The sequence below is a fragment of the Ascaphus truei genome, chromosome 16 (genome assembly GCF_040206685.1).
Source record: "Ascaphus truei isolate aAscTru1 chromosome 16, aAscTru1.hap1, whole genome shotgun sequence".
Lineage (NCBI taxonomy): Eukaryota > Metazoa > Chordata > Amphibia > Anura > Ascaphidae > Ascaphus > Ascaphus truei.
In genome coordinates, this window is record NC_134498.1 from 27352977 (window position 1) to 27379925 (window position 26949).

A 26949-nucleotide genomic window follows, 5' to 3' on the forward strand; every position below is an offset into this window, starting at 1 on the left:
TTAACATGAGAATGACAGATAAAAAGAATAATTTATATTTAAATGATAAACATGCTTTTCATTTTAGAGTATGCAATATACCTATGAATAATGATTGATGCCTAGTGTGATTTATTTTAAGGCAATATAGAATAATTATGGTTAGATGCTCTATGTATCTGTAACAAATATTGGAACGAAAAAAAAATATGAATTTGTTTAATATTCGTAGATATTTTTAACCCTTGGACGTCCAAACACAAAAGGTCTGTCTGGCCACTGGTTGGTGTCCGGTTCTGCGGCGTCCTGTCCTGCGGCGTCCTGTCTGTAGTCTGCGTCAGGAAATACTGGTCTGGCAATTTTCTGCACAGATTTTAAAAAAAAATCCCTCTTTAGTTATCATCTCAATGCAATATAACGAATGGAATCTATAACAATGTATTCATGTGTGTTATGTTATACAATACATCTTTATATGATTTCTATAAACGAAATGAGTGATCAAAGATATGGCTACTACAATGGAATGGGAAATCGTGCATTACATCTCATTTCGCTGGCATAAACGTCACGCCCAAACAAGGGTGTTATTAGTAGGTTCAAATAATGAAGGTTTATAAATTGTGCAATGGAAAAGTCCAGAGACTTACCTGTAGAGCAGGGGCGGCCAACTCCAGTCCTCAAGGGCCACCGACAGGCCAGGTTTTAAGGATATCCCTTCTTCAGCACAGGTGGTGCAGTCAACGACTGATTCACTGATTGAGCCACCTGTGCTGAAGCAGGAATATCCTTAAAACCTGACCCGGTGGTGGTCCTTGAGGACTGGAGTATGTGTTTTCTTTTTAACTTAATAAGCTACCGTCCCTAGAGAGGTGTGCGTGTGGGTCCTCAAATTCTGCTGCATGTAATAACAATGTGAAAGGAGGGGGGGGGGAGATGGGGAGACCCTGAACGGGCGCAGGACCGCACTGATACTCATCCCAAGGTGGGGGTGGGGGAGGAGTGTGTGTGTGGTAAGAGAAAGCTGGGGGATGTAAGAGGTACCAGGGGGAGGTGCGTGTGCGCACGCAGAGGGGGGTCTTACCTTATGCGGAGCGGTCTTTCTTCTCCAGCGTTGCGTTGTCATGGCCACGCTTTGCCATGACAATGCAACGTCATGTTCCGCCATGACATTATGACGTTGCAGGCGTGCTGCCTTGGGCCTGCCAAAGTTAAGACCGACCCTGCGGCGGTAGAAGCCCCAAGTGGGCACAGAAAAAGTCTATTTAAAGGTCCCGGGGGTCAATAGGAAGTCACAACATCATCTCTTGTGACTTCCTGTTGGCCCATGTGCCGTGGGACCTTGAAACATGCAAGAGATACCGGAATCACCGCTAAGCTTCGTAGACCCCCTAGAGGGGAAATCATCGTTATTTATTTTTAAAGGCAATGGTGCTTAAAAACACATTTTGTGTTCAGTTATCATAAGTGGCTCAAAACTGGTGTTTTAATGAAATATTTTGTTTCACCAGGATAATGCTCGACAATGCACAGTGATGTTTGTAAAGATGTTCTTTAAACTAAGCAACTGCAAAAAACATAATTAGGTAGCATGCATTTGATGAATAATAGTGACATACCGGAATTGGCTTGGAATAGGGAGATTCAGGGCGGTTTGTCATTCTGTCAACTTCATAATGCTCATAAGACTGGGTTTGTGGCTGTAGGTTAGGGGTATTCCTCATTAGAACTGAAGGCATTTCTGGACGAGAAGCTTCATAATGGCTGATGAAATAAAAAGCACTATTAATCTAAAAGAAAAGAGATACGTGCATAAATGTTGTTAATTATACCAATACAATTAAATATGCTAAGCATGGAAAGTGTTACTTGCCCAGATTAGCAAATTTCAAATAAATTGAATTAAATAGAGAAACTGTCTTCCTTCCTATACTGTGACTGTATGTGCTCACCTGCGGCCCAATACAATTTGAATGATGTTTTAATTGTCGACCCAATTCTCTACAGGATAAATTAAGCTTTCTATACTCTATTAGCTCAATAAAGGGCTCACTCAGTCTTGTAATCAATGTATGTCTCCAAGACCAATATAAGTACTAGAAGTTGGCATTTTTTAGAACTTACATTGAATAGAGAAGTATGATACACACCCACAAACCACGTTTCGGGGAGCTCCCTTCCTCATGTTAACATTTACAGGAAGGCAGATTCCCAAAACGTTGTGCGTTTGCAACCTGCAAATAAACAGTATATTATGCTATAATGTCTGGTGTAAGACTTTATTAGAACAGTGCAGCAACCGAAGATATCCAGCTCCAAGTTTAAACTAGGTGGCAGAAGTGGGATCCCAGCCACTCTTCAACTGCCTGCACCTTCTGAAGAAAAATGACACCAAACGGAGTGCGGTAAGATCTAAAAACGTTATCCTGACTGTATCTATATTTATCATTAGTTTAGTCATTTCATTTCTCATTATTTTTGAACCTCCAATGTTGGAAAACACAGGAAAGTATATATTTCTCATGCATGCAAATTGTAATCAACCCCAAAACGAGAGATCACAGCCCTAAAATAGGCCATACTAGCAATAATAATACTGTACTAATAATTGGAGCCGGCCAATCAAGCCTTTAGGATTGGATTACATTTGTGTACTGCAGTTGGGTAGCGCCCATTCATTATTAGAACAACATGTGACGTACTTGTATTCTTGAACACGCGGTTGCTCAAAACCGGCAACATTTTGGGGCGGTGTTACCTTCGTTTGCTGCATTTGTGATATGGCTTTAGCCTAAATAAAACGAAAATAGAACATGGATTGTTGATATATTTTCAGAGGGAAAAGTGTACAATTTGATACAAAAAATGACATATTGTATTGAGCTTCATAATAGTGGATCACAAATGTTAAAGCAAAGGATACATTATGTATGCCTTTATTTATATAGCGCCATTAATGTACATAGCGCTTTACAGCAGTAATAAGTCAGATACTGTATATATCATTATTATTCTCATTTAAAGTCATATACTGTATACTGTATATAATTATTATTCTTATATCAAGTCATATACTGTATATATCATTCTTCTTCTTATATAGTCATATACTGTATATAGCATTATTACTCTCATATAAAGTCATATACGGTATATATCATTATTATTCTCATATTCCTCGTGGTGCTGTGCTGTTGAATGTGTTCGCATCTGACTAAGGAAAAAGTTGAATGATTCATGGATATTGAATTATACTCTGTGCAATGCTGAGTCCCTACAAGTATGTGTAATTAAAGCACAGGAGGTCAAATTAATCTCATTCCAGACAGCTAAACAAGGGGCGCTATGTTCAGCTCTTGTCCCTCACTGCACAGGTTGTACCCCTCCTGTCCCTCACTGCACAGGTTGTACCCCTCCTGTCCCTCACTGCACAGGTTGTACCCCTCCTGTCCCTCACTGCACAGGTTGTACCCCTCCTGTCCCTCACTGCACAGGTTGTACCCTCCTGTCCCTCACTGCACAGGTTGTACCCCTCCTGTCCCTCACTGCACAGGTTGTACCCCTCCTGTCCCTCACTACACAGGTTGTACCCCTCCTGTCCCTCACTGCACAAGTTGTACCCCTCCTGTCCCTCACTGCACAGGTTGTACCCCTCCTGTCCCTCACTGCACAGGTTGAACCCCTCCTGTCCCTCACTGCACAGGTTGTACCCCTCCTGTCCCTCACTGCACAGGTTGTACCCCTCCTGTCCCTCACTGCACAGGTTGTACCCCTCCTGAAGAAGCAGAGCACTGAAGGATTAGTGAGGGATCACAAAGATGGCTAGACCACGAATACAGAATAGAGAGTGAGTATATATTAGTCATTTTGTTCACATATTTTAGACCAGGAAAGCAGGGTGATGTACGATTATTGCTTGCTGTAAAACACTGCGCCTGGGTCCGACGTAGCGTCAGCGGTGAGTTGTTGCGCACTAATAACACCGAGTAGGGAGCAGACTACTCTCTGTTATTATTGTCACTTGTTTCTCATACTACAATCTGTATCCCCACCAGTCCACCCAGCTAATTCTAGGACCGCTTTATAATTGAGTTCTACCCAACCAGCTAATTGACCAAGTTTGATGCACTGGCATGCTGGGACTCGTCTAGTTTTCATCGTGTCTTCTTTGGAATACAATAGGGATGGTGGGAGCGTCTTTGCTGCTCTACTACCTCTACTGGGGAGGACTAAGCAAATGACACAGTTGGCCAAATAAAGCAAATACAAAGTTATGGGAGCTTAACATAAATGGAAATGAGAGTCTTATGGTCGAAAACTGCCAATAAAGCAACAGTCAAACCCCCCCCCCCCTCCCTTTCCCCCCAACCTCCCCTCCCCAAGATGCCCTCCTTTTTATTATTTCATTACCAGTATGGGAACCCAAGGGCATTGAAAGAGCAGAAAGTACAGATACTAAGTACACTGGAAAGTATCTCAGGAACCAGAGGATCCCAGAGCTGAAAATAGAACGTTTCAACTCTGGGTGTTCCTATCGAGGCGGTGGGTGTTCAAATTGTACAGGTGGGACTGCTGCTTCAAGCGAATTGGGCCACAGAGTAGCATAGTGACCTACGCTATGCGATATCTCAACTTATGTACAAAGTTTTTCACTAATTAGCTCATGATATAGTGATCTCATTTGCTAATTTAGATTGTCGCTAGTTTATTATCAGTTATGCAGCAGCCGGTTACCAGAGGGTGTTCCATATTGTGTAGGTTAGCGTCTCTCTCAGGAACATACGCCTGATTATGGTGGGAATTCGTTGTCAGACGTTCTGTCTGACGCCTAGAAAAAAAAAACAAGAACGACACACATTTATAGCTTCTGCCATCACAAGGTTAGATTTCTTTAACATCTATGGTCACAGTTGGTAGAACCTCCAGAGCAATGTGATGCACTGCAGGCTTTTCCAGCGGTGAGAAGGTTTAAGATTTTACAGCTGCATCGATGACTTACCCGTCAGTCTTCCTAGACTTCTTCCGTGTTGTCTTGCAGCAGTGGATACACTGTGCTGTAACAGCAACCACACAGGCCAGGGCAAATGCAGGAAGTACTATGACGAAAATCAGGTCCCGCGTATTCCACAGTTGATCACATTTAGGTCCTATGTACCAGTAGTCTGCTCTTGGACCTTTATAGTAAGGGCACCTGGAAAAAAAAATGTATTACAATGTGCTACATGTATAAGAACATATACAACATACTTATACATATACAACATATATATACTACATACACAACATTAACTAGCACAAAGAATACCTGCCCTGAAGGGCTGTTATATTGTTTTCAGATTTTCATGAGGTCACACGCACGTAGGGTTGCCAGGGGGGCTTCTCCAAAAATACTTGACACAATGGTGAAAGGTGCGACGCGCTCGACACACACACCTCGGCTCTCACCTCTCTTTGCCCCATGCTGTTTCCTCCTCTCCTTGACCCCACCCCCAGGCTCCTGACACCGCCTCCTGAATAGCTGCTGCTGGGTAATGCAGCCAATCAGGAAGGAGGAAGCTGCCCATCCCCCTAGCAGCAGCCCTGCTCTCTCCCTGCTCGGGGAAATCACGCCCAAGCCGGTCAGGTCACTATGTCCAGGGAGGTAATACCGGATACATACATGTACAGAATTACCTCTGTTTTACTGGACAGAGTGTTCAAATACAGGACAGTCCGTTTCAATACTGGATACCTGGCAATCCTACCTGACACAAGTGACCACACATCCAAGACTCCCATGGGTGGTCAGCACCTAATTTTGGTGGAGGATGGTCCGACCTGGCACTTCGTCGGTTATAGACTAAACCCATTAATCTCTTCACTGACAACAAGGCTGATCCGCTTTGTGACCTTGCAGGTAATTTCATGACTTCTATAGTCACAACTCATCAAGCTCATCAGTTGTTTTTTCCAACACTACCTAGGAGTTATTTTTTACTCCTATCTCTCTTTTTCATTTGCCACTTTCAGCTCCCTTACCAAATCCTGCCACTTCCATTTCCCCAACACTGTCAGAATCTGTCCCATCCATACTCCAGGTTTAACCAGTCTTAATTCATAATGTCCTGTCTTTGTAATCTCTTCCTAACTGGCCTTCTACTCAACCATGTGTCCCCACTCCAATCAGTACTGAATACTTCTGCCAGACTCGCTTACCTGACTCACGGCTCCTCCCATGCCAGTCCTTTATGTACCTACACCGTGTACAGAATCAAGTTCAAGATTGTAGTCCTCACACAATACAGATTCTCCATACAGTATGTGGGAATACTATTGATGTAAGGGGTTAATGGCCCTAATAGCTTAACTGTGTTTGCCCACGCAGGGTATAACGCCCCTCTCCCATCACATGTTTAGGAGTGACTTGGCATGAAAGAAGCCATGCCCACTATATGTCTGGTGATCAGTGACATCTCTGGCAGGCTATATAAGACTACCCAGAAGGCAAAAGAAAATAACATATATAGTGCAGATGGTAAACACTGTGCAGATAGATGTAACAGTGTTTACCATCTGCACTATATATGTTATTTTCTTTTGCATATTTTGCTACACCTGCCTGCGCTACTCCTCATCTCCAAGAAACAATCTACCCTTCTGGGACCCGGAACTGTCCCATCAGAGGAAGTTGAGCTGCTCTTTACACATATTTATTTTTCACAATTGGTGTTATATTGTGTGATATTAGTTGTATTCCCAACAACATTATTTGTTCACTTGGGAGCGCCCAATCCACTTCCCCACCCATCCCCTCCACCTTCCCTCACATCCCTTTGTTTTGCATACCCAGAAGGCAGTCAGATGTTTACCAAGCGCATAAAACATAACACACCGTGCCCAATGAGCTGGCTTTTTTCTAAACAGTGTTGCCCAGAAAAGCTTTAATAGCCAATGGCTAGCTCTGGTGCTGTAGACCTAGATTCAGAAATGGTTCTACAAGAGGAAATGACGTTAGGCATGCTGCCTTTGCTGTTTTCTCTTGTATAGTCAGAGAGAGATAATACATACAGTATAAACTTGCAACAAGCTGCCACAAGGTCTCAAACCATGTTCTACTATTATTACAGACAAGCTCCTGGATTTTTCCAAACTTACTTGCAAAATGGAAACCCATCTTTGCAGCTGCATCCAATGTCTTTGGGACAGAAATTTGCTGGATCCCCCGAGCAGTTTCCATAGTCTTCAACATCTGCGCAGCTGGCTGTAGTTGCAAGAAGTAGCACGGTTACATAAAGGGACTTTGTTCCCATGGTTTATATTTTTAGGCTTGGAAGGGAAACTGGAGTGACGGCATTATCAAAGGAAACATGTTTATATTAGATTTGTATTAATGCTGTGAACAAAGGAAGAACACTGATCGCAGCATATCTGGGGTTTGTATTAGCAAAGATTGTTGTCCAGTACAATATTGGAGAGATAATTCAGGTTAAAGCAGCAACCCCCCCCCATTTCTTTACAGGATGGGAACTGGGGAGTCCCCTAAGCTGTAGTGTGCTATTTTCAGCTCCAGGAGTCCCCAATTCCTGAGATACTTAATTGTGAAGATAATGTAGTTTCAGTAACCTACCGGGGAAACAAAATGGCGGGTTCCATGTCCCACATTATGCAGCCAATAGGAAGCCACAAGATCTGTTGTGGCTGCCAAATGGCCGGCCATATAAAAACCAGTGCAAAAACCAGGAAGTAACACTGGTACCTTTACCAGTAAGTATTTCAGGAACCGGGGTAAGAGTCCACAGAGCTGAAAATATAGCAATTTTGCTCTGAGGACCCCTATTTCCTACCCTGTAAAAAGAAGAGAGGGGATAGGCCATCACATAGTGACAAGCACATCCCAGCAGAGAGACACAAATAACATGGGAATACCACGAGATACATTCAGTTGTGTATTGACATAGAATTCAATAGTCATTGAGTCCATTGATTGTCAGTCTGAGCTTGTCAAGACCTTTCTAAGCTGAGGACAGGCTCAGTGATGCTCCTTCTGGTCCACCCCTAGACCAGGTTCAGCTCTACCCTCCTAGTAACCTCAGTATGAGTGCAGTGCACTAACGTTTCAATCCGGAACTTGTAATGTATGTATTTTGCATACAGTATATACAGTATAAACTAAACTTGAACAAAGCTGCATACTGTATGGTGGTTCCACACCCAATTATTATCAGTGAAATGATCTGCAATAATACGTTTCAGAATGTAAAAACTCACCAATCTTTTAGAGCAGGGGGCGGCCAACTCCCGTCCTCAAAGGCCACCAACATGTCCGGTTTTCAGGATATCCCTGCTTCAGCACAGGAGGCTCAGTCTTCGGCTGCATCACCTGTGCTGAAGCAAGGATACCCTGAAAACCTGACCTGTTGGTGGCCCTTGAGGACTGGAGTTGGCCACTCCTTCGTTAGACTATTCAGCACTACAAAATACGTCCAATGTTAAATAAACGAATATACTTTCATGTACTAGTTAATAGGTTTACTGTAACCGTTAAAGATAATATTTGTCAATAGCAGTTTATGGAAACGATAGATTCAGGTTGTGAAATATGTTTGTATAAGAATAATAAGACATGGTACAGTGCATACTGTATGGATTCAACCAGAGAGGGGAACCGTCACCGTTCAGAGCTCTCCTTAAATATCTCCTCCCATAACGGTCAGGGGATTCACACTACAAATGTTGTCAATGATTCCCAAAACGGTACCATTTATTAAAAGCTAAATCTGCACATGACCGGTCGAACATCTCATCTCAATTCTCCCGAATACCTTTAACGCCCGTTATCTCATCACAAAGGGATTCTCCGAGGACTCTTGGAAGGCTTTGATTTAGTTTCTCTGATCTTTAGAGCACATTCGCTTTTGATTGCATTTTTTTTAAAAAATTGAAATGAAGTTTAGTGCTGCCTTTCTCCGGGCGAAAGATGAATTCCCACCTACCCTACACACTGTATGTGATGCTGCTAGGAGAGGTGTTGGACGTTATGTTATCACAATCAAAAAAGTAAATACAATCATTTACGAGAAAAAAATGTGTTTGCCTTCCTCTGGATCAATAAGGAAGTATAGATATAGGACAAAGTATCTGTTGTCTAAATTTAGCATAGGTTGAACTTAATGGATGTGCGACTTTTCTCAACCTCATCTACTATGTAACTATATTTACGAAAATTAGAATTCTGCATCTTAAATCTATATACAATGATGCCTGTTAAGACTCAATTTTTCTCACCTATAAACTTCAGCTGAGTTCCATTCTCTAAAGTTAGTATTATTTGGTGAAAAGATGGATATGTATTTCAGAACCCCCACATTTTGATTCATATTTTTCCCTTACAAGAAATAAATATATCACCTGTGAGCACTTTTACACGTCTCAGCCAGGTCTGCAGCGTCGCCCTTCCCCATTATCTCCAAGCATATAGTGCTTCCACTGTAGCCAGGGATTCTGGGTAATGACATGCAAATGAGCACACTGTCACCTTTCCTTCTAATCCATTTTAACATGGACCACTATAAGTTTATGCCGCCCGCATTACACAGCTGTTTAGCACAGCCTGGAGAAGTGCAGAGCCAGTAACCCTACTCACAGACAGCAGTTTCCACCTTGCATCCAAGTTATGTCTCCATGAGAAGTACATAAAGGAAATACGGCATTTCTTACGCTCTGCGGCTGTCATCGCCACCAGGAAACATATCACCGAAGGAAAAAGCAGCAGTGCTTTCCAGGAGGACATTCTGCGGGTGCTGGAAATGGATAAAGGACAACGGGCCTCAGCTGAGCAGCTTTCCACGTCTTATTCCTTATTACACGCTGAGCAAAGATCATAGATTTTCCCTAAGAAGTATCTCCTCCGCACAGCCGACAAATTACTGATTAACCGTCCCCGGCCGATAACGTGTATGGGAGGATTCTTTGCACTGGAATTGTGATTGCTATGTTTGATCATGTGCTAAAACATGGCCTCGGCGGTGCCGGGTCTGCAGCCACTGGACCTCTGGCCCCTCTGGGTCATTTGATTGTTCCGGGAGAGCTGACATTGCACGCCCAGGCCCTGGATGTCGGTAATGGACGTAGCAGGGGTCTTTCACTTCCATTTTGATCTGGCGGAGCCGTCAACCCAATCCTCCCCTAGAGCAGGGGTGCGCAATCTTTTCCCCCTGCGCCCCCCTGGCTGCACTTCTTCTCCCTTGCTCACACCCCCCCACCCCCCACCCCCCCTGCTCGGCTCCACCGTGGGGGTCATGTGACATCACGTTGTCACCATGGCAACGCGGTGTCGTTTGATGTCGGGTTACCATGACGACGCGTCGCTGGAAGCCAAGGTAAGTTAGTTACAGAGGCCTCGCACGGTCCCCTGGCATTTCATGCCTTGGGGGAGAGCGCAGGACCTCTGTAATTGCCGCGCCCCCCACCCACCCAAAAAATCTCGCACCCTCATGCCCTAGGGAACGAGCCTTACCAGGCACGTGATAAATGTTGATGGTGTGCCACGTATGTCATTAGGACTCACACATAGTTAAATGATATTGCCGCCTAGATTTAGTAACGTTTAATATTGATATCGCTGTGCGTTATTGGTCCAAATTATTTTTACCGTCGTATTTATAAAACGAATAATGCTTAAATAATGCTCATTTTATCGCGGAAATAAGCGTGGACTAAATTTAATGCGAGGGTTGCCAATTCGCGTGCACGCGTCTCCATGGCCTAAGGGCAGATGCAAAAGCGTTTATATTAACAACAGTATCGCATAGGGTTGCCAGGCGGCTTCTCCCAAAAATACTGGACAGAATGGTGAAAGGTGAGACGCGTTCAACATACCGACGTGCCCACACCTCTCCATGCTGTTTCCTCCTCTCCTTAGCCCCACCCCCAGGCCCTGACACCTCCTCCTGATTGGCTGCTGCTGGGTAATGCAGCCAATCAGGGTGGAGGAAGTTGCCTAGTCCCCTAGCAACAGCCCTGCTCAGAGAAATCCCGTGGCCCCCCAAGCCGGTCAGGTCACTATGTCCAGAGAGGTAACACCGGTCACATACATGTCCAGTATTACCTCTTATTTCTTACTGGACAGTGTCCCCAAATACAGGACAGTCAGTTTCAATACGGACACCTGTCAATCTTAGTATCGCAGGTGAAGACGTAACGTCTAATTATCTCTTCTCATGCAACTCACTGAATCCTGATACCCGGTGATATTGGCCCACCGACAAACAACTTTTGTTCTCTTCTCAAATTACCTTAAAGCAGCAACCCTGGCAGTCCTCACCCCCCCCCCCCCCCGTAACCAAGCCCCTTTTGTTACAGGATGGAAACCTGGGGGTCGCGGTTCCGGAGAACTCTTTCAGTTCTTTCCCCTCTATCACTTTGGCTAATGATGGCAGCACACATATTGTAAACAAAGCAATAAAAGGCAAACGCTTGCATCAACCATCTATCATTTAGATTGTGAAACTACTGCAAGGTTTACTGTGGGGCAGCGCTGGAGACCTACAAATAAAGAGGTGCAGGAACTCTGTGAATTATGGTTTACAAAGGAAGGGGTAAAGATAAGGATAGGAGTGATTCTATAGTGGTAGCAGAAGTGGCAACTGCCCCTATACAGAATGCTCTTCCCCCATAGTTACTTCACCACCATCTGTACTGCGGGGAGGAGGGCGGGAGGTCCCAATGTGTTCCTGCGAACCAAGGGGAAAGGTACCCCCCATATGTCACCCACTTCCTCATGTCACCCATTCCCCCATCTATATAACTCCCTAACCCCCATATGTCATTGTCCCGTCCATGTCACCCACTCCCCCATGTTTATTCGCAACATATACACTTTCTCCCTTCCATATCAACCATGCTACCCCATATCAACCATTCTCCCCCATGTCAACCATTCTCCCCCATGTCACCCACTCTCCCCCCATGTCAACCACTCTCCCCCATGATTCCCCCCATATTGACTCTCCCTCCCATATGTCACTCACCTTCCTATATCACTCACCCCCACCAGGGTGCCTGTGCGCCCTGTTGGGAATCACTGCTATAGACACGTACTGTAACATCTGTAATGTAACATCAGGCAAGGGGAATACTCTCCAATAAACACCTTTTTCTTTTAAAGAACTTTAGGACAACATAGATAAATGAGAGCTGTCATTTTCATACCCCCCACCCAACCTTCTCTCTTTCTTCTCTCTCTCACCCTCCCGCTCTCCCTTCTCTCACCCACCCTCTCTCCCCTCTTCTCTCTACTCTCCCTCTCCCCCCCCCTTTCTCTCTCTCTCTCTCTCTCTCTCCACCCCTCTCTCTCTTTATGGAGCCCAGCTACCTAAACCCCACCCAGGAAACTGAAGGCATATATTCTTTTTAATAATAGAACTGTAGTTATAATGGTATTCATAAGGCAGTACAGTCTATTTATCAAAGGCTTTTGGCTGCAAAACTAGGACAAAATTGGTGAAAAACAGCAATATATTTATCAAAGCAATAACTCTTCTGCTTTCTATATGGCTGGTACAGTTTTGATAAATAGTATTTCTTGGAACTTTATTTTTCACCCTATTGATATTCAATGAAGTTAATTAAAATCCCTATAAAACAAGTTTGATATATAACCCCCATTTTTTTTTAAAGTGAAACTTCTTTGCTGGCACCTACTACAATTTCATAGGACTGAATCTCCTTCATTGGGAACGCAGAGTGTAACGGAAGTGACGTCACACTGGACTGTTGGACGCGCATGCACAGACGCGGCCGTCGCTGTGTACTGCAAATGACTAGCTTCAGCACTGGTCCCTGCGCATGCTCTCGGCGTGCATGAAAATGCATTTTCAGGCAGCTTCATTACCTTAGCGGTTAACCGCTAAGCAATGAAGGGGTTAACTACCAGTGCCCAGTTTATTGTGGGTAGCGGGGTGGGGGTGGGTGAAGGTTGTATTTGGCCCACGGTGGGTTGTGGGGGGGTGGGGGGTTGTGGGGAGGAGTTAACCCCTTCATTACCTTAGTGGTTAATACCGCTAAGGTAATGAAGGTTAACCCCTCCCACTACCCACCCGATAGGTATAAACACTCACCGCGGGCCAAATGCCACCTTCACCCATCGCCGCTACCCACAATAAACATAAAAACACAATACTAAACAGTACACCCATTAATTTCCAGTGTGGTTACCTATGCCCTCAATGGGAGCAAAGATAACCCCAATGGCAAGGAATGGGCACCCCCTCTACTCCCAACAAACATTACATTACAGTACAATAATGGGCAAAATTACTATTATCCAGATCCGGATTATAGTGCATTTGCCATTCAAAATAAAACCTTAGTCAGCAGCATAAAGTAAATACATCTTCTACTTACCCCTGCCAGGGTGAAGGCCATCCTCATCACCGTCCTTGTCCTCCGAGGGCAGCAACAGTACAATAAAAATACAATCTAATGGCCCCTAACCTCTTAATCACTTTAGCGGTTAATAACCGCTATAGTAATTAAGGAGTTAACCCCCCTTCTCTGCTACCCACCCACTTCTCTGCTACTCTACCCATTGATTGGCACAGTGGTACATCATGCCCATATAATATGAGCATGATAAGCCATAGCTGTCAATGGGCAACCTAAAAAACAATCAAGAGGCCCAAAAATACACAACAATAAAAGAAATGTAACCCCTAACAAATAGAACAATTAAATTTAAGTAAGTAAGGCACCTGGCCCCGATGGCATACATACAAGAGTTCTCAAGGAGTTAAGTTCAGTAATAGCCAAACCATTACATTTAATATTCAAGGACCATTTCCACAGGCTCAGTACCACAAGATTGGCGTAAAGCAGATGTGGTGCCTATATTTAAAAAGGGAACTAGATCAGCTCTGTAAGCCTGACTTCAATAGTGGGGAAGCTATTTTAAGGGTTAATACAGGATAATATTCAGAAATGCCTAATGGAAAACAAAATTATTAGTAATAGTCCGCATGGATTTATGAAGGGTAGGTCATGCCAAACTAACCTTATTTGTTTCATTGAGGCGTTACTGTAAGTAGGAGTTTAGAACAGGATAATGCAGTTGATGTGGTCTACTTAGGTTTTGCAAAGGCTTTTGATACGGTTCCACACCAGAGGTTGGTGTACAAAATAAAGAAAATTGGACTCAGTAATAATATATGCACCTGGATTGAAAACTGGTTGAAGGACAGACAACAAAGGGTTGTCATAAATTGAACTTTTTCAGGTTGGGCTAAAGTACCTCAGGGTTTGATACGGCGGGGTTTAGTACTGGGCCGGATGGAGTGAGCTGCTTCTCAGTGAGAGAGAGGTGTGTGTGTGTGCTGTCTGTCTGTCTATGTGTGTGTCTCCTGTCTGTCTGTGTGTGTGTCATAGGAGGAGCTGAGGGGAAGGTATGAGGAGGGGGAGATATGAGGAGCTGAGGGGAAGGTATGAGGAGGGGGAGATATGATGAGCTGAGGGGAAGGTATGAGGAGGGGGAGATATGAGGAGCTGAGGGGAAGGTATGAGGAAGGGGAGATATGAGGAGCTGAGGGGAAGGTATGAGGAGGGGGAGATATGATGAGCTGGGGGGAAGGTATGAGGAGGGGGAGATATGAGGAGCTGAGGGGAAGGTATGAGGAGGGGGAGATATGAGGAGCTGAGGGAAAGGTATGAGGAGTGGGAGATATGAGGAGCTGAGGGGAAGGTATGAGGAGGGGGAGATATGAGGAGCTGCGGGAAAGGTATGAGGAGGGGGAGATATGAGGAGCTGAGGGGAAGGTATGAGGCGGGGAGGGGAAGGTATGAGGCGGGGAGGGGAAGGTATGAGGCGGGGAGGGGAAGGTATGAGGAGCTGAGGGGAAGGTATGAGGAGCTATGGGGAAGGTATGAGGAGCTCAGGGGGAGGTATGAGGAGGGGGAGATATGAGGAGCTGGGGAGAAGGTATGAGGAGGGGGAGATATGAGGAGCTGAGGGGAAGGTATGAGGAGCTCAGGGGGAGGTATGAGGAGCTCAGGGGGAGGTACGAGGAGCTCAGGGGTAGGTATGAGGAGCTGAGGGGAGGGATGGGGAAGGTATGAGGAGTGATGGGGAAGGTATTAGGAATGATGGGGAAGGTATGAGGAGGGGGAGATATGAGGAGCTGGGGGGAAGGTATGAGGAGCTCAGGGGTAGGTATGAGGAGCTGAGGGGAGGGATGGGGAAGGTATGAGGAGGGGGAGATATGAGGAGCTGAGGGGAAGGTATGAGGAGGGGGAGATATGAGGAGCTGAGGGGAAGGTATGAGGAGGGGGAGATATGAGAAGCTGGGGGGAAGGTATGAGGAGGGGGAGATATGAGGAGCTGAGGGGAAGGTATGAGGAGGGGGAGATATGAGTAGCTGAGGGAAAGGTATGAGGAGGGGAGATATGAGGAGCTGGGGGGAAGGTATGAGGAGGGGGAGATATGAGGAGCTGAGGGGAAGGTATGAGGCGGGGAGGGGAAGGTATGAGGAGCTGAGGGGAAGGTATGAGGCGGGAGGGGAAGGTATGAGGCGGGAGGGGAAGGTATGAGGAGCTGAGGGGAAGGTATGAGGAGCTGAGGGGAAGGTATGAGGAGCTCTGGGGGAGGTATGAGGGGGAGATATGAGGAGCTGGGGGGAAGGTATGAGGAGGGGGAGATATGAGGAGCTGAGGGGAAGGTATGAGGAGCTCAGGGGGAGGTATGAGGAGCTCAGGGGGAGGTACGAGGAGCTCAGGGGTAGGTATGAGGAGCTGAGGGGAGGGATGGGGAAGGTATGAGGAGTGATGGGGAAGGTATTAGGAATGATGGGGAAGGTATGAGGAGGGGGAGATATGAGGAGCTGGGGGGAAGGTATGAGGAGGGGGAGATATGAGGAGCTGGGGGGAAGGTATGAGGAGCTCAGGGGGAGGTATGAGGAGCTCAGGGGTAGGTATGAGGAGCTGAGGGGAGGGATGGGGAAGGTATGAGGAGGTTTGGGGAAGGTATGAAGAGGGATGGGGAAGGTATGAGGTCGGGGAGATATGAGGAGCTGAGGGGAAGGTATGGGGAGGGGTGAGGGGGAATGGGGCAGGTATGGGGCAGGTATGAGGAGGGATGGGGAAGGTATGAGGGGAGATATAAGGAGGGGGGATAGGGTAGGTATGAGGAGAGGAGGTATATGGGGAGGTATGAGGGGAGGAGAAGAGGGGGAAGTATGAGGGGGCAGGTATGAGGAGAGGAGGGGGAAGTATGAGGGGGGCTGTGTGTGTGTGTGTCACTGTGTGTGCACGTATATTGGGGAGGGAGGTTGAGTGTGGGGAGGAGAGGAAAATATATGGACGTGGGGGGTATAAGAGAGAGGGGGGGGAAGGAATGGGTGAGAGGGGGGGGGGAAGGAAAGGGTGACTGGGGAATGTGAGATGGGGTGAGAGTGAGGAGGTGTGTGAGAAGGGGGGTTCTCGCAAGGCCGCCGAAACGTGGGTAGAGGGCCCCGGTGAAAATGTTCTTCCTGGGACCTAGGAAAGCTGTCTGCGGCCCTGCATGGCAGTGATGTCACTGACTGCCACGAGGAGAGCAAGAGACCCTATTTTGCAAAGTGTAAGGTCAGGAAGGTCACATTTTTAAACGTCTTAATTTTAATTAATGCCTACATTTTTTTATTTAATTTTAATTTGTCAATTAATTATTTATTTCATTTTAATTTGTTAATTATTTTAATTTTAATTAATGTCTTCATTATTTATATACACACATTGCAGGGCCCACCTCCTATACACACAGACACACACTGCAGCTCCCACCAACGGGACGCATTATGGTGCTGAGGCATCACGTGATGCCACATTGTCATGGCAACATGTCACCGCCTGACGTCAGTGTCTCGTTGTCATGGCAAAGGGGTGCGTCACGTGATGTAATTTGTTTTATAAATAATTTTTTATTGTGTCCCGGTTTTTCATTTTGAAAATCTGGTCACCCTAATTATGATGTCCCGATGAGCTCACGTGACCTCTGAAGGCATACAGTATTTGGACCAATGAGTGATGACTACTCCAGGCAAATGTCAGCAGCTGCAACTTAGCCACGCTCTCCCATTCTGATGTCACTGATGACCTCATGGTGTTCTGGCCAGTTTTCTGCTCAGTTGCATTCCTGCTTTATGAATTAAATAGAAATAGCAGTGTTAGTTCAGTTGCGATAGTGCAGAGTAAATTAGTATTTCAGTATTAGCTGATACCTGTGACGGTATGGGCCCAGAGAGCAGCATATGAAATGATAAGCTTGGTCTCTGAGCCCTGTCTGTCTGATGGATGTACAGGATTGCCCTTCACACCATCCACCTGTGGTTCATGTGACCAGAGATCCCTGTGTTACCCCTAAGAGTTTAAGCCATGTCTTTATTCAGTGTATGTTGTGCCATGTTAACGGTAGCCCATTGTTCCCTGGGCATAAGAGGCTGGTAATACAAATACCCAGTCTGCACGCCCAGGAATCCGGCTTCAGTTGGTTCCATGTTGGACACAATGGAGGGTGGGGATGGGCAGGCCTCCTGTCTGGGAGATGTTGGTCCGTAGAGCGGAGCCATTGTCTGCCCAGACAGAGAGGTGCCTCAGGAGATAACGAGCCGGCACCGGGAACAGGGGGAGTGTAAAAGGGCTTCAATAGAAAACCTGCATTGGTCTGAGGAATCCAGCAGGGAGCTGGTCAATTGCAGCTAGAGACAATTAACCAGTCTCCACCTGGCTCATCAGACAGGTAGAAAATCCTCCTGCTTGAACTGCAGGAGGTCTCTTGAGCACAGGACTGTGTTGCCAGAAAGAGACATTGTATTGAGCACAGGATTGTGCTGCCCGCAGGACACCCTGAAGGCACAGCGGCCCCTCAACGGACACCATCCCAGACCCAGAGGCTGAAATAAAGGTCCCCTGCTTACAGGTACATCATTGGACTTTGGGGTCATAAGTTGGAAAAAGGCTTATCCTCCCAGCCCTGCAGATATGGATTGGGAAAGTGAGTTATCCCTTACACAGGGATAGGCTGTTTATTTATTTTGTGTTTCCTTAAATTGTAATGGCTGAATAAAAGCCCTGGTTTACTTTCCCCAAACGTGTCTCCCTGGTTGTACCTCTGCACGTCTCTCTCACAGGGAAGTAGGCGCTGTTCTCATTGGCTGGTTTGTAATTCCCGCCCTCCTTCCCTCAGCCTCCCCATCACACCGCCCGCACAGGCACCGTCCATCACACAGCACCTGTGCCGGGATTGGTCGCTGCCTCATTTTCCATGTTTCTCTGGAGAGGGAGTCTCTATAAAAATCAGTGACTGATCTGAGTACCACAGATCTCTGAGGACATTCCAGAAACACCCGAAGTCGAGGCTGCGTGCTACGCTGAGCGGAAAGTTTGAAGTTGCTGCCTGGAGACTCAGGACCCTTACAGGAGTGGAAGCTGCTCCGGGGGACATTATTTTGGTGGTGCCGGACACCTAGGTGACTGGGATTCCGTTAGTATTTCTCTGATGTTGTGAGTGTAGCTTATGTTCTGTGACTTTGTGCTGTGTCCGTTAGCGCCGACTGAAATAAACACCCCTTTATTTAATCTCTGTGTCCTGCCTGGTACTTGATCCTGTGAATAAGTCCTGGTCTCCTGTGACGACACCTTTTTTATTTAGATTAAAATTGATATCCACTTGCAGTACCTATCACCTGAGATCAGACTCCAAAAGACTATTCATGGTCCCAAGACTCAACAAAGTATCCGGACGTTCCTCCTTCTCTTACCGTGCACCCCAAAACTGGAACAACCTACCAGAGACTCTCACATCCACCACCAGCTTAAGTTCTTTCAAATCTAAAGCTGTCTCACATTTTAATCTGGTCTGTAACTGTTTCATACGCCCATAATATATATTTTCTTTAACTGTGCACGAATGTCTTGTATATAATGTATACCCTGTTCATTTATGTAACTGTACTTGTAACCATGTATTATTTGTTTTACTCTGTGCCCGGGACATACTTGAAAACGAGAGGTAACTCTCAATGTATTACTTCCTGGTAAAATATTTTATAAATAAATAAAATAGTGATAAGATTAAATGTTGGTACAAATCAAAAAGGTATCACCTAATACTGAAGTGCCCAACCTCTGCATAGTTGCCAACATTATAATACTCAGTGACTGATATTTACCTCATTAAACATGACACTGACATTAGTATATTTTGGTCCTAGGAGGGTCGGCCCCTTTAAGTTGTTATGACATTAGTATATTTTGGTCCTAGGAGGGTCGGCCCCTTTAAGTTGTTATGAAATGAAGGTATTGCCACTAAAGATTTAATTGCGTTTTAAAATAAATTAGAAATTATTAGGTCATTTCTAAAGACAGCTTTTATCTACAAACATATGGCCGTGCAGCCACCCTAAGGCCATATAGTGTTTATCACAGTTCTGCGTCTCCTGAGTTCGCGGTACAGTAGCGATATGGCAGGCGTTGCTGCTCCCGTTAACGAGATGCGTTGCATTAACGCTGGCGCGTTATTCGTGAGCCGCGCTATTGAAAACAACCGTAAAGGAGATAACGCGCGTGTTTAATGCATTATTTGGTGCGCTATTTCGCAGTAACGGGGTTAATAATATCTGCTAAATCTGTATCTGTTCATAGCCAAAGCAAAGCTGGGAAAGTCTGTTTCCTGCTCCGTGGGAGAGATAAGAACTGGAGTGACAAGCTCAATGTCCAGAAACTCAGTTGTAAAATGTAAATAATCCAGGAAGGCAGCGATAGCAACAAATATAACTGAACGCTGCTTCCTGGATCATCAGGATTAACAATGTATCATATTAACCATTTAAATCAGGGGTTCTCAACTCCACAAGACTCCCTAACAGATCAGGTTTTGAGAATATCCCTGCTTCAGCACAGGTGGGGCAGTCTTCGACTGAGCCACTGGTTGAGCCCCCTGTGCTGAAGCAGGGATATCTTGAAAACCTGAGACTGTTGGTGGCCCATGAGGACTGGAGTTGGCCACACCTGGGCTAAGCTATCCAGTGTACTGTATGTCTGCACACACTTGCATACATGCAATACATACATGCACCCACTTGCAGTCATGCATACAGAAGTCTTCATGGCTCAGTTTAGAGCATCTTTGCTACACTAACTCTCCTTGACATAATATACTCTGCTTACTATGTGTGTTTCAAAGCATATCACTTAAAGTATTAAAAGATTAAAGTGTACTGTACATTCAATATACTGTGATGTATACAGGCAACAATCCCCATTGAAAAACACCCTCTTTTGAGTACATTGAATTTACGCCTGAGTTATATATAACTATGAAGTAGTTAAAACTATTGCAGATGTAAAATGTGTACATTGTGTACGAGCGAGCACACAGAAATCCTGCACATGTACACGGGCTGGTGGACATTAAACAGCACAGAGCCTTTGCACAGTAGGAGAAATGTGAAAGTGCTAAATGATACCGTAGTATCAGACCTATCTCTGGCATTTCCCAGGGGTGAGGTATTTTCCTCAATTTATTCTTTATAGCCAGTAAATCCTGTAATAAAGGTCACGATGCAATCGCAAGCAATCTGTGTTGCTGCAGGTAGCCTCAGGTTATAATGTAGCAATGACTCATTATATGATTATGACTCAGTGCAGCTCTCAGTTCTTTTTGTAGCCATAGAATTAGTGATATGATGTTGATATGCTAATATTAACAGGATTTTGTCTCTTGCTTTCCTGGGGGTGATAAAATTAAACTTTTTTTTGCGCTAAAGCAGGAGTGGGCAGCTCCAGTCATCAAGGGCCACCAACAGTTCAGGTTTTAAGAAGATGCCTGCTTCAGCACAGGTGGCTCCATTAGTCAATGACCAAGCCACCTTTGCTGAAGCAGGGATACAAATAGGCTGCAGACTGCACATCTGCCCTTGGCCCAACTGATAACAGTAGTTGATTAGGAAATGTTGAACCTATAGTTGGGCTGATGGAGTAAGATAAGGTACAGCTTCCGCATTAAGTTCAATTATTTTCTGTCGTATCAACGAACCCGTTTTCTAAAAGGCGTCTAATAGGGGCACTCCTTTATTTGAACAGATTCATATTTTCAATGTGTCACCTCTATAGCTGATGGGTTTTAGAGCACCCACATTCTTCAGATAGTTCTTCTTATAGTGCACATTCAGTGCGTCTGTATCACTTCTGCTATAACTGGCCTTTCACGTGAACTGCTCAGATTCCGGTATCAAAAGGTGTTTGTGACATAATACTGTTTGTATCGAACAAAGTGATGAAATTGACTACATGACTGCAATCTTTATGACATTATTGTGTGTATTCAAAAGGGGTCACTTCAAGAGTTTGGTGCAGTGTGAAACTATGGTTAAATGACTCCTAAGATCAGGATTAGGACATATCCTTTATGACCTTTAAATAATTGTAATATATATAGTTTTAAATATGATTACATTTATGAATTTTGATGTTGACATTGGCATATATTCCTCCCTATTTCAATGAGACCATTGGTGGTCACACACACACACACACACACACACACACACACACACACACACACACACACACACACACACACACACACACACACACACACACACACACACACACACGTGTGTTCAGTGCCTTGGAACGCCTCCAGGTGGGGCTGGAGGTGTCCCAATTTGGGTCCCATTCCATTAGGATCGTGGCGGCTGCAAGGCTGGGGGAGCAGTTGATCTGCAGGATTGGGAGATAGGAGTGATCTCGGTTCTGCTCGTATGTTTGTTTCTAAGTTAGTTTTGGGGGAATGGTAGTTTTATTATTGGGGTTATTTTCAGTTCCTGTAGGTGCCACCCCAGTGGAAGTGTGGATATGAAGGTATTCTTAGGTTCATTGGGCGGGAAGTGTGCAGAGCATTGGATTCCCACAGCTTCAGGTGCATGTGCAGTGGTCGCCACTGTATGAGATGGTCCGAGGTTTTACCAGAAGTTTGGGGTCAATCTTATAGATGGCCAGAGATCTTCCTTGTGCATGTGGGGGTGAACGACTTAGGCTGCCTATGGTTTATGGAACTGATGCATGATATGCAGCAGATCTGGCCCTTCTGGGAGTAGAGCTCCAAAAAAACACTGGTGGTATGGTTGGAGTTGGCTCCTCTGTGTGTATGGGGGCATGCTATGGGCGGGAAGGCCATAGAAAGATACAGGCAGAAAATAAAGGGGTTCCTGAATTTGTTATAGAACAAGGAGTATGTCTGTCAGGCACGTGACCTTACAAGCGGTCTGTGAGGGGTTACATAGCGAGGATGGTGTCCATCTGTCCAGTGTAGGTTTGGACATTTTTAAATTTACAGCTTGAATGGGCTTTAGAGTGGTGGGGTCATTGAGGCCAATTTTAGGGTCAAAATGGCCTCTTTCTGTGGCAGGGTAGAGGTGGGCTGCCAGGTTGCCATGATAAAGCTGGGTTAACTTGGACGGATTTCAGCCACAGGTTTAAAAAGCTGAACATGGGAAGGGCTCCGGGTTTGGCTGGGTCGGCTTGCCAGAAGGGTTCCTCACTCTCTTACAGTGGACACCCGCTGGAGGTGATAGTATTGCCCCGGGTTGGGTCAGGAGTGATGGGTAAGGTGGTTTTCACTTTATCCGTGGGCTTGGGTTCGGTTTAGCCTAGCCTCATATACCTCTTTTTCCCACCCCCCCATTTATTGGTTATCTTTCCCTAAAGCACAGGTGTAAGAAATCCAATTCAACGATAATTATATAGTAATCTGTGAATCCAGTTATCATGACTAAATGTCAAAATATGTAGTATAATTCTGATGATTCTTTTTGTATATTCCATATTCTTAATTGGTATATATTGAGATACAGTCAGTTACTGAACATTGGAGAGTTATATTGAGGGTACAGCTGTTAAGTTCTTTGTAGAGAAGCCCTGTTTAGGTTGACACGGAGGGATTGACAACTGTAGGCTTTAGCTGATGCAACTGAAGAGGCCATGACTGTTAAGTTGCATTAATTAGGACTTCTGAGAATCTTCCAGTACATATGCCATATTTCTGTTATTCTATGAATGGAGTTGTGGGCACATCATATGACAATCAGCGGTACAACATACTATATGTAAATACCATGTTAGGACATAATACTTAAAGTTAAGATAACTGACTGGGTGGTTTTGTCTGGATAAATATACAGCAGTTTAGGTTGAGAGATGTGTGTTAAGACCAGGCAAGAGGGAGAGAAAGAGCAGCACTTCTTGATACCACCACGATGTAGGTGACAGGAGAGGGGCGAGAGGCACAGGATGAATGATCCCACCAGGACGTGAGGACATAATGTTACCACCATAGAGAGAGACACGGGTTAAAAGCAAGATGGTGCAACCATTTTTAAGAATACCATAACATTTGGAATGTCACCGCCATTTTGTATTTTTTTTTTTATATAAGCAATTATCTTCAAAATAAACGTTTCTTTTTATGTGATGAACCAGAATTACTGTGGTCTATTATGCGAGTAAGTCAAGGGTTAGTCATTATCTCACAGGGGGGGGGGGTGATATGGCTATGTTTGGAGGTCTGTTTTACTTGCAACGACTGGTGCTCCTGGTTCAGGGATATCTGCCTAAAGAATCCAGTATATAGGATAAGGCCTCGGGCATGGTGCCTCAGGCCGCGCCGATCCATGCTCCCGCTCTGCCTCGCCTGCTCAAACTGGTGCTTTTGTGTCCTGGCAGTGAGCGCGCTTTGGGGGCGGGCGGAGGCGTGGCTAGTCCCTCGCTCCCACTGGATGTTTGCGGTCACGTGACCGCTCCTCTCCCGAGCGCCAAAATTTAAACTTGCTTGTCGGCTGAAATTTTCTGAGCCTCCGCACGCATGCGGAAGCGGCTGCTAAAGCCGCGCTGATCACAGATGAAGGGGGTAAGTTCATCTGCTCAGCGCGGTTCGGCGGGGTCTGTTGGACTATGTCCCAGGCCTAAGAAACGATGATCCAGGGCACATCGGCTTTTTTTCAAAATGTAATGTTGCACAAAAGACACAGTGTCTTTTGTGCTACATTACATTTTGAAAAAAAGCCGATGTGCCCTGGATCATCACTTCTAATCCTATGTTCAGGAAGACATTTATGGTGCTTTTAAACTTAGATCAACTGCACATTACAATGTAAACGGACAAGTAGAAGAACAACGTATACTAAAGTATTTAAGTATGTAACAGACAATAAAAAAAACACAAGTAGCTGTATCCATACCATTATGCTAAGAAAGTTGCAGCGTAAGAAACACTTATTTTACCAAACATGAGTGTATTTTTTAATTATCTATAACCAGAAAATATTACATTTGTCAGGATAAAAATAAAAATTACCTGCCACATGATGATACGTGTACATTTGCAAAGAGACCAAGACTGCAGAACGCTTATATAATGTATACTATAAGTTATTTGTTCTTTAATATCTCCTGCATAAAGCACATACGGATTAAATTAATCTTGATTTTCAACTTCTGGTGCTATACATATCAACATCCTCTGGGTTTGATTGTCCATGGTCCAGAAGGTTTGGGTCAGAATTAAACTTCGTCTCTTTTGTTGGATCTGTAAAATATGGTTTCATGAGAAACGTCATAATATAATATAATATAATATATATATTATTTGAAACTCAACATTTGTATATACAGTATGTGTATATAAAACAGTTTGCCGCTAGTGGATTATATAGACACAGATGTCTTTTGCCAATACATGGGGACCTGGAAGTAAAATAGACAGATTGTGTTTAATATGGGACAATTTAAAGTCACAAAATTATAGTGAGCCGTTAAAATGCAAATGTAGCAACACATTCCTGGAAGGTAAACACTGGGTGTTTGTACCGAAGTGAAATGTAAACTGAACGTTGGGTAATATTCCAGATGTGAGGAATTGCGCAAAAACGCAGAAAAGCAACGGCAGGTTGGAGAATAAATAACCTGGATTTTCAGCCAAAATGAGAGCATTCATTTTTACATTGATCTGTGCAACTGATCAGGAATGAGTCAGTTTATTATAAATTGCTATTTTACAACTCTGTACATAGTTTAGCCTTTACAGTGGTCAGCGGTATTTCCAGGTCATGGGATCACTTCTGGACAAAATCACATGAGTGCCCAGGCCCCCCCCCCCTCCCCGGATGGTGGAAGGGGCTGCACTCAAGATCCCCTCATGCTGGATGCTCTGTCCGAGCGGTTTGCCAGATTCTCCCTCTCTAGAAAACAAAGCATCTTTGGTACGCAATAATATTCACTAATTTGGTATAGTTAGATTTTAAAAAAATAATACAAAACCACGATCGTCATTAGGGCTGAGAAGATATTTATTTGCATAGTACTTGCATACGTATGTCTAGGTTGCTCACCAAAGCAAAGGCTTGTGCCTGAAAACTTGTTTTACCTCATGTTTAAACCACACACTTGTATGTAAAAAGGAGTTTGAATTATAAAACTTAGTAATGTGCCTGTGACGCACAGGTACAGAGCCTGGATGCCAAGATTACTATAAACTCTTCTTAACGCTAAGCAGCACCGTGTGTACACACACACACACACACACACAACCATGAAAAGGAACATGCTACATATAATATTAAAAAAAAAAAAAAAAAAAAAAAAAACTTACCCTGTAATTACTTCCACTAACCTCATGAAACTGGAAAATTAATGGAGCATTCCTGAAATACCAGCTCTTGGCCCGTTCCTTGCCACTAATGCACTATCCCAGGGCTGGCCAACAGCAGTCCTCAAGGGTCACCAACCAGTCAGGTTTTCAAGATATCCCTGCTTCAGCACAGGTGGCTCGATCAGGCCCAGCTGCAGCACAGGTGGCTCAATGTGCTGAAGCAGGGATATCCCCAATACTGGACCTGTTGGTGGCCCCCGAGGACTGCAGTTGGCACGCCTGCTCTATCCAATCCTACAAAACCCAAAGGAGAAATATGGCCAGATGGTCATTACATTAACTCATCCTGCTGCAATGACAGACACCAAAGAACCATGGCAGACCCGGCAATGGTCGGTATATTAAGACTGTTTCTCCAAGAAAAAAAAAACATGCTTTAGAAGACTACAACAAGAGAACCTTTAAAAATGCAGCTTGTGCAAATTTTGTGCATATTGTTTCACTCCTAATATGAAATGGCACAGTTCACTGAAACAAACCAGCAATCAAAACTGGGATAACATACCTGATGAGGTTAGCGCTTCCCTTTTCTTGTCTTGCAGTGCTTCTTCATCGAACAAATGCTGAGGCTCAGACGGTGGTGAGATGGGGAGCCCTTCTGCAGACGGTGTAACGCTTAGTGCTTCAGTGGCACTAGTGTTATATTTCGGTGTCCTGCTCTGAGCCAAAGCATCATTACAATTCCCTTCGGTCACGGAAACTGGCAACTGTTGATTAAATCAGAGTTTACAAAAAATATCTATTACCTATCCTAATAAAATCAACGGTGTGGTTCCACCCAAGGTGGAGTTTTTTTCCCCCGAAGTGGGAAGCAAGGCCCTCCTCGAAGCTGCACCCCACTGATTTCAGCTCTGACAACCCCCTGCTTCTTGAGATACTTGCCTCCGAAGGCGCCCCAGGCTGGTTAAACAATATGGCGGTTTAAATTTCCAGTGGAACAGCAGCCAATCATCCACCGCAGCTTCCTATTGGCCCGTGTGCCACGGGAGGTTTAAGAATCATGGAGTACCAGCAGCACCTCCAGAAGCAAGTATCTCGTGAGCAAGCGGTTCCCAGAGCTGAAATTAACACGGTGCCGCTCTGGAGACCCCTTGCCTCATGATTAATAATAATGCTGCTTTAATGTGCTGGTCTCCTTTGCAAAATGTAACCAAACAAATGCTGTAGAGTAGGGGCTTGGGAATAGTAACACACACACATCAGGAAGGAAACTGGTGTAGACCCCTCTTCCCCAATGTTTATTCACACACTGGCTGGCA

The 26949-nt window shown here is 44.8% G+C and overlaps 2 protein-coding genes across 5 annotated transcripts in view; both read right to left on the reverse strand.

The window, feature by feature from the left end:
- LOC142467325 (uncharacterized) lies at nucleotides 1-24428 on the reverse strand. 3 transcript variants are annotated; one of them, XM_075572872.1, is made up of 7 exons: nucleotides 24338-24428; nucleotides 7114-7219; nucleotides 4979-5170; nucleotides 4714-4807; nucleotides 2682-2770; nucleotides 1599-1743; nucleotides 1-342 (listed from the first exon to the last, which is right to left on the reverse strand). In XM_075572872.1, the coding sequence occupies exons 1-7, from the start codon at nucleotides 24360-24362 to the stop codon at nucleotides 199-201; spliced, it is 795 nt and encodes a 264-aa protein (XP_075428987.1). In that variant the 5' UTR covers nucleotides 24363-24428; the 3' UTR covers nucleotides 1-198. The 3 variants fall into 3 exon arrangements, 2 of the variants coding, with proteins under 2 accessions (XP_075428987.1, XP_075428986.1); XM_075572871.1 differs by lacking the exon at nucleotides 24338-24428 and adding an exon at nucleotides 9676-9839; XR_012788362.1 differs by lacking the exon at nucleotides 24338-24428 and adding an exon at nucleotides 9676-9842 and having other exon boundaries at nucleotides 206-342; nucleotides 1599-1769.
- The window catches only part of APOOL (apolipoprotein O like), a 12487-nt gene continuing 9793 nt past the window's right edge, over nucleotides 24256-26949 (reverse strand). For both annotated transcript variants that reach the window (XM_075572869.1, XM_075572870.1), the window contains 2 exons: nucleotides 26196-26397; nucleotides 24256-24568 (listed from right to left, as the gene is read on the reverse strand). In XM_075572869.1, coding sequence (XP_075428984.1) covers nucleotides 24471-24568; nucleotides 26196-26397 — 300 coding nt within the window. In that variant the 3' untranslated portion in view covers nucleotides 24256-24470. The remainder of the gene's footprint in view (nucleotides 24569-26195; nucleotides 26398-26949) is intronic.

Excerpts from the sequence above, each read along its gene's own strand:
- LOC142467325 (XM_075572871.1), bottom strand. The coding sequence starts at position 9,748 with ATGTCCTCCTGGAAAGCACTGCTGCTTTTTCCTTCGGTGATATGTTTC. Across the intron at positions 2,771-4,713 it reads ACAATATGGAACACCCTCTG|GCTAAAGCCATATCACAAAT; the intron begins GTAACCGGCTGC and ends CGTTTTATTTAG. Across the intron at positions 343-1,598 it reads CCTATTCCAAGCCAATTCCG|AAAATTGCCAGACCAGTATT; the intron begins GTATGTCACTAT and ends AAATCTGTGCAG.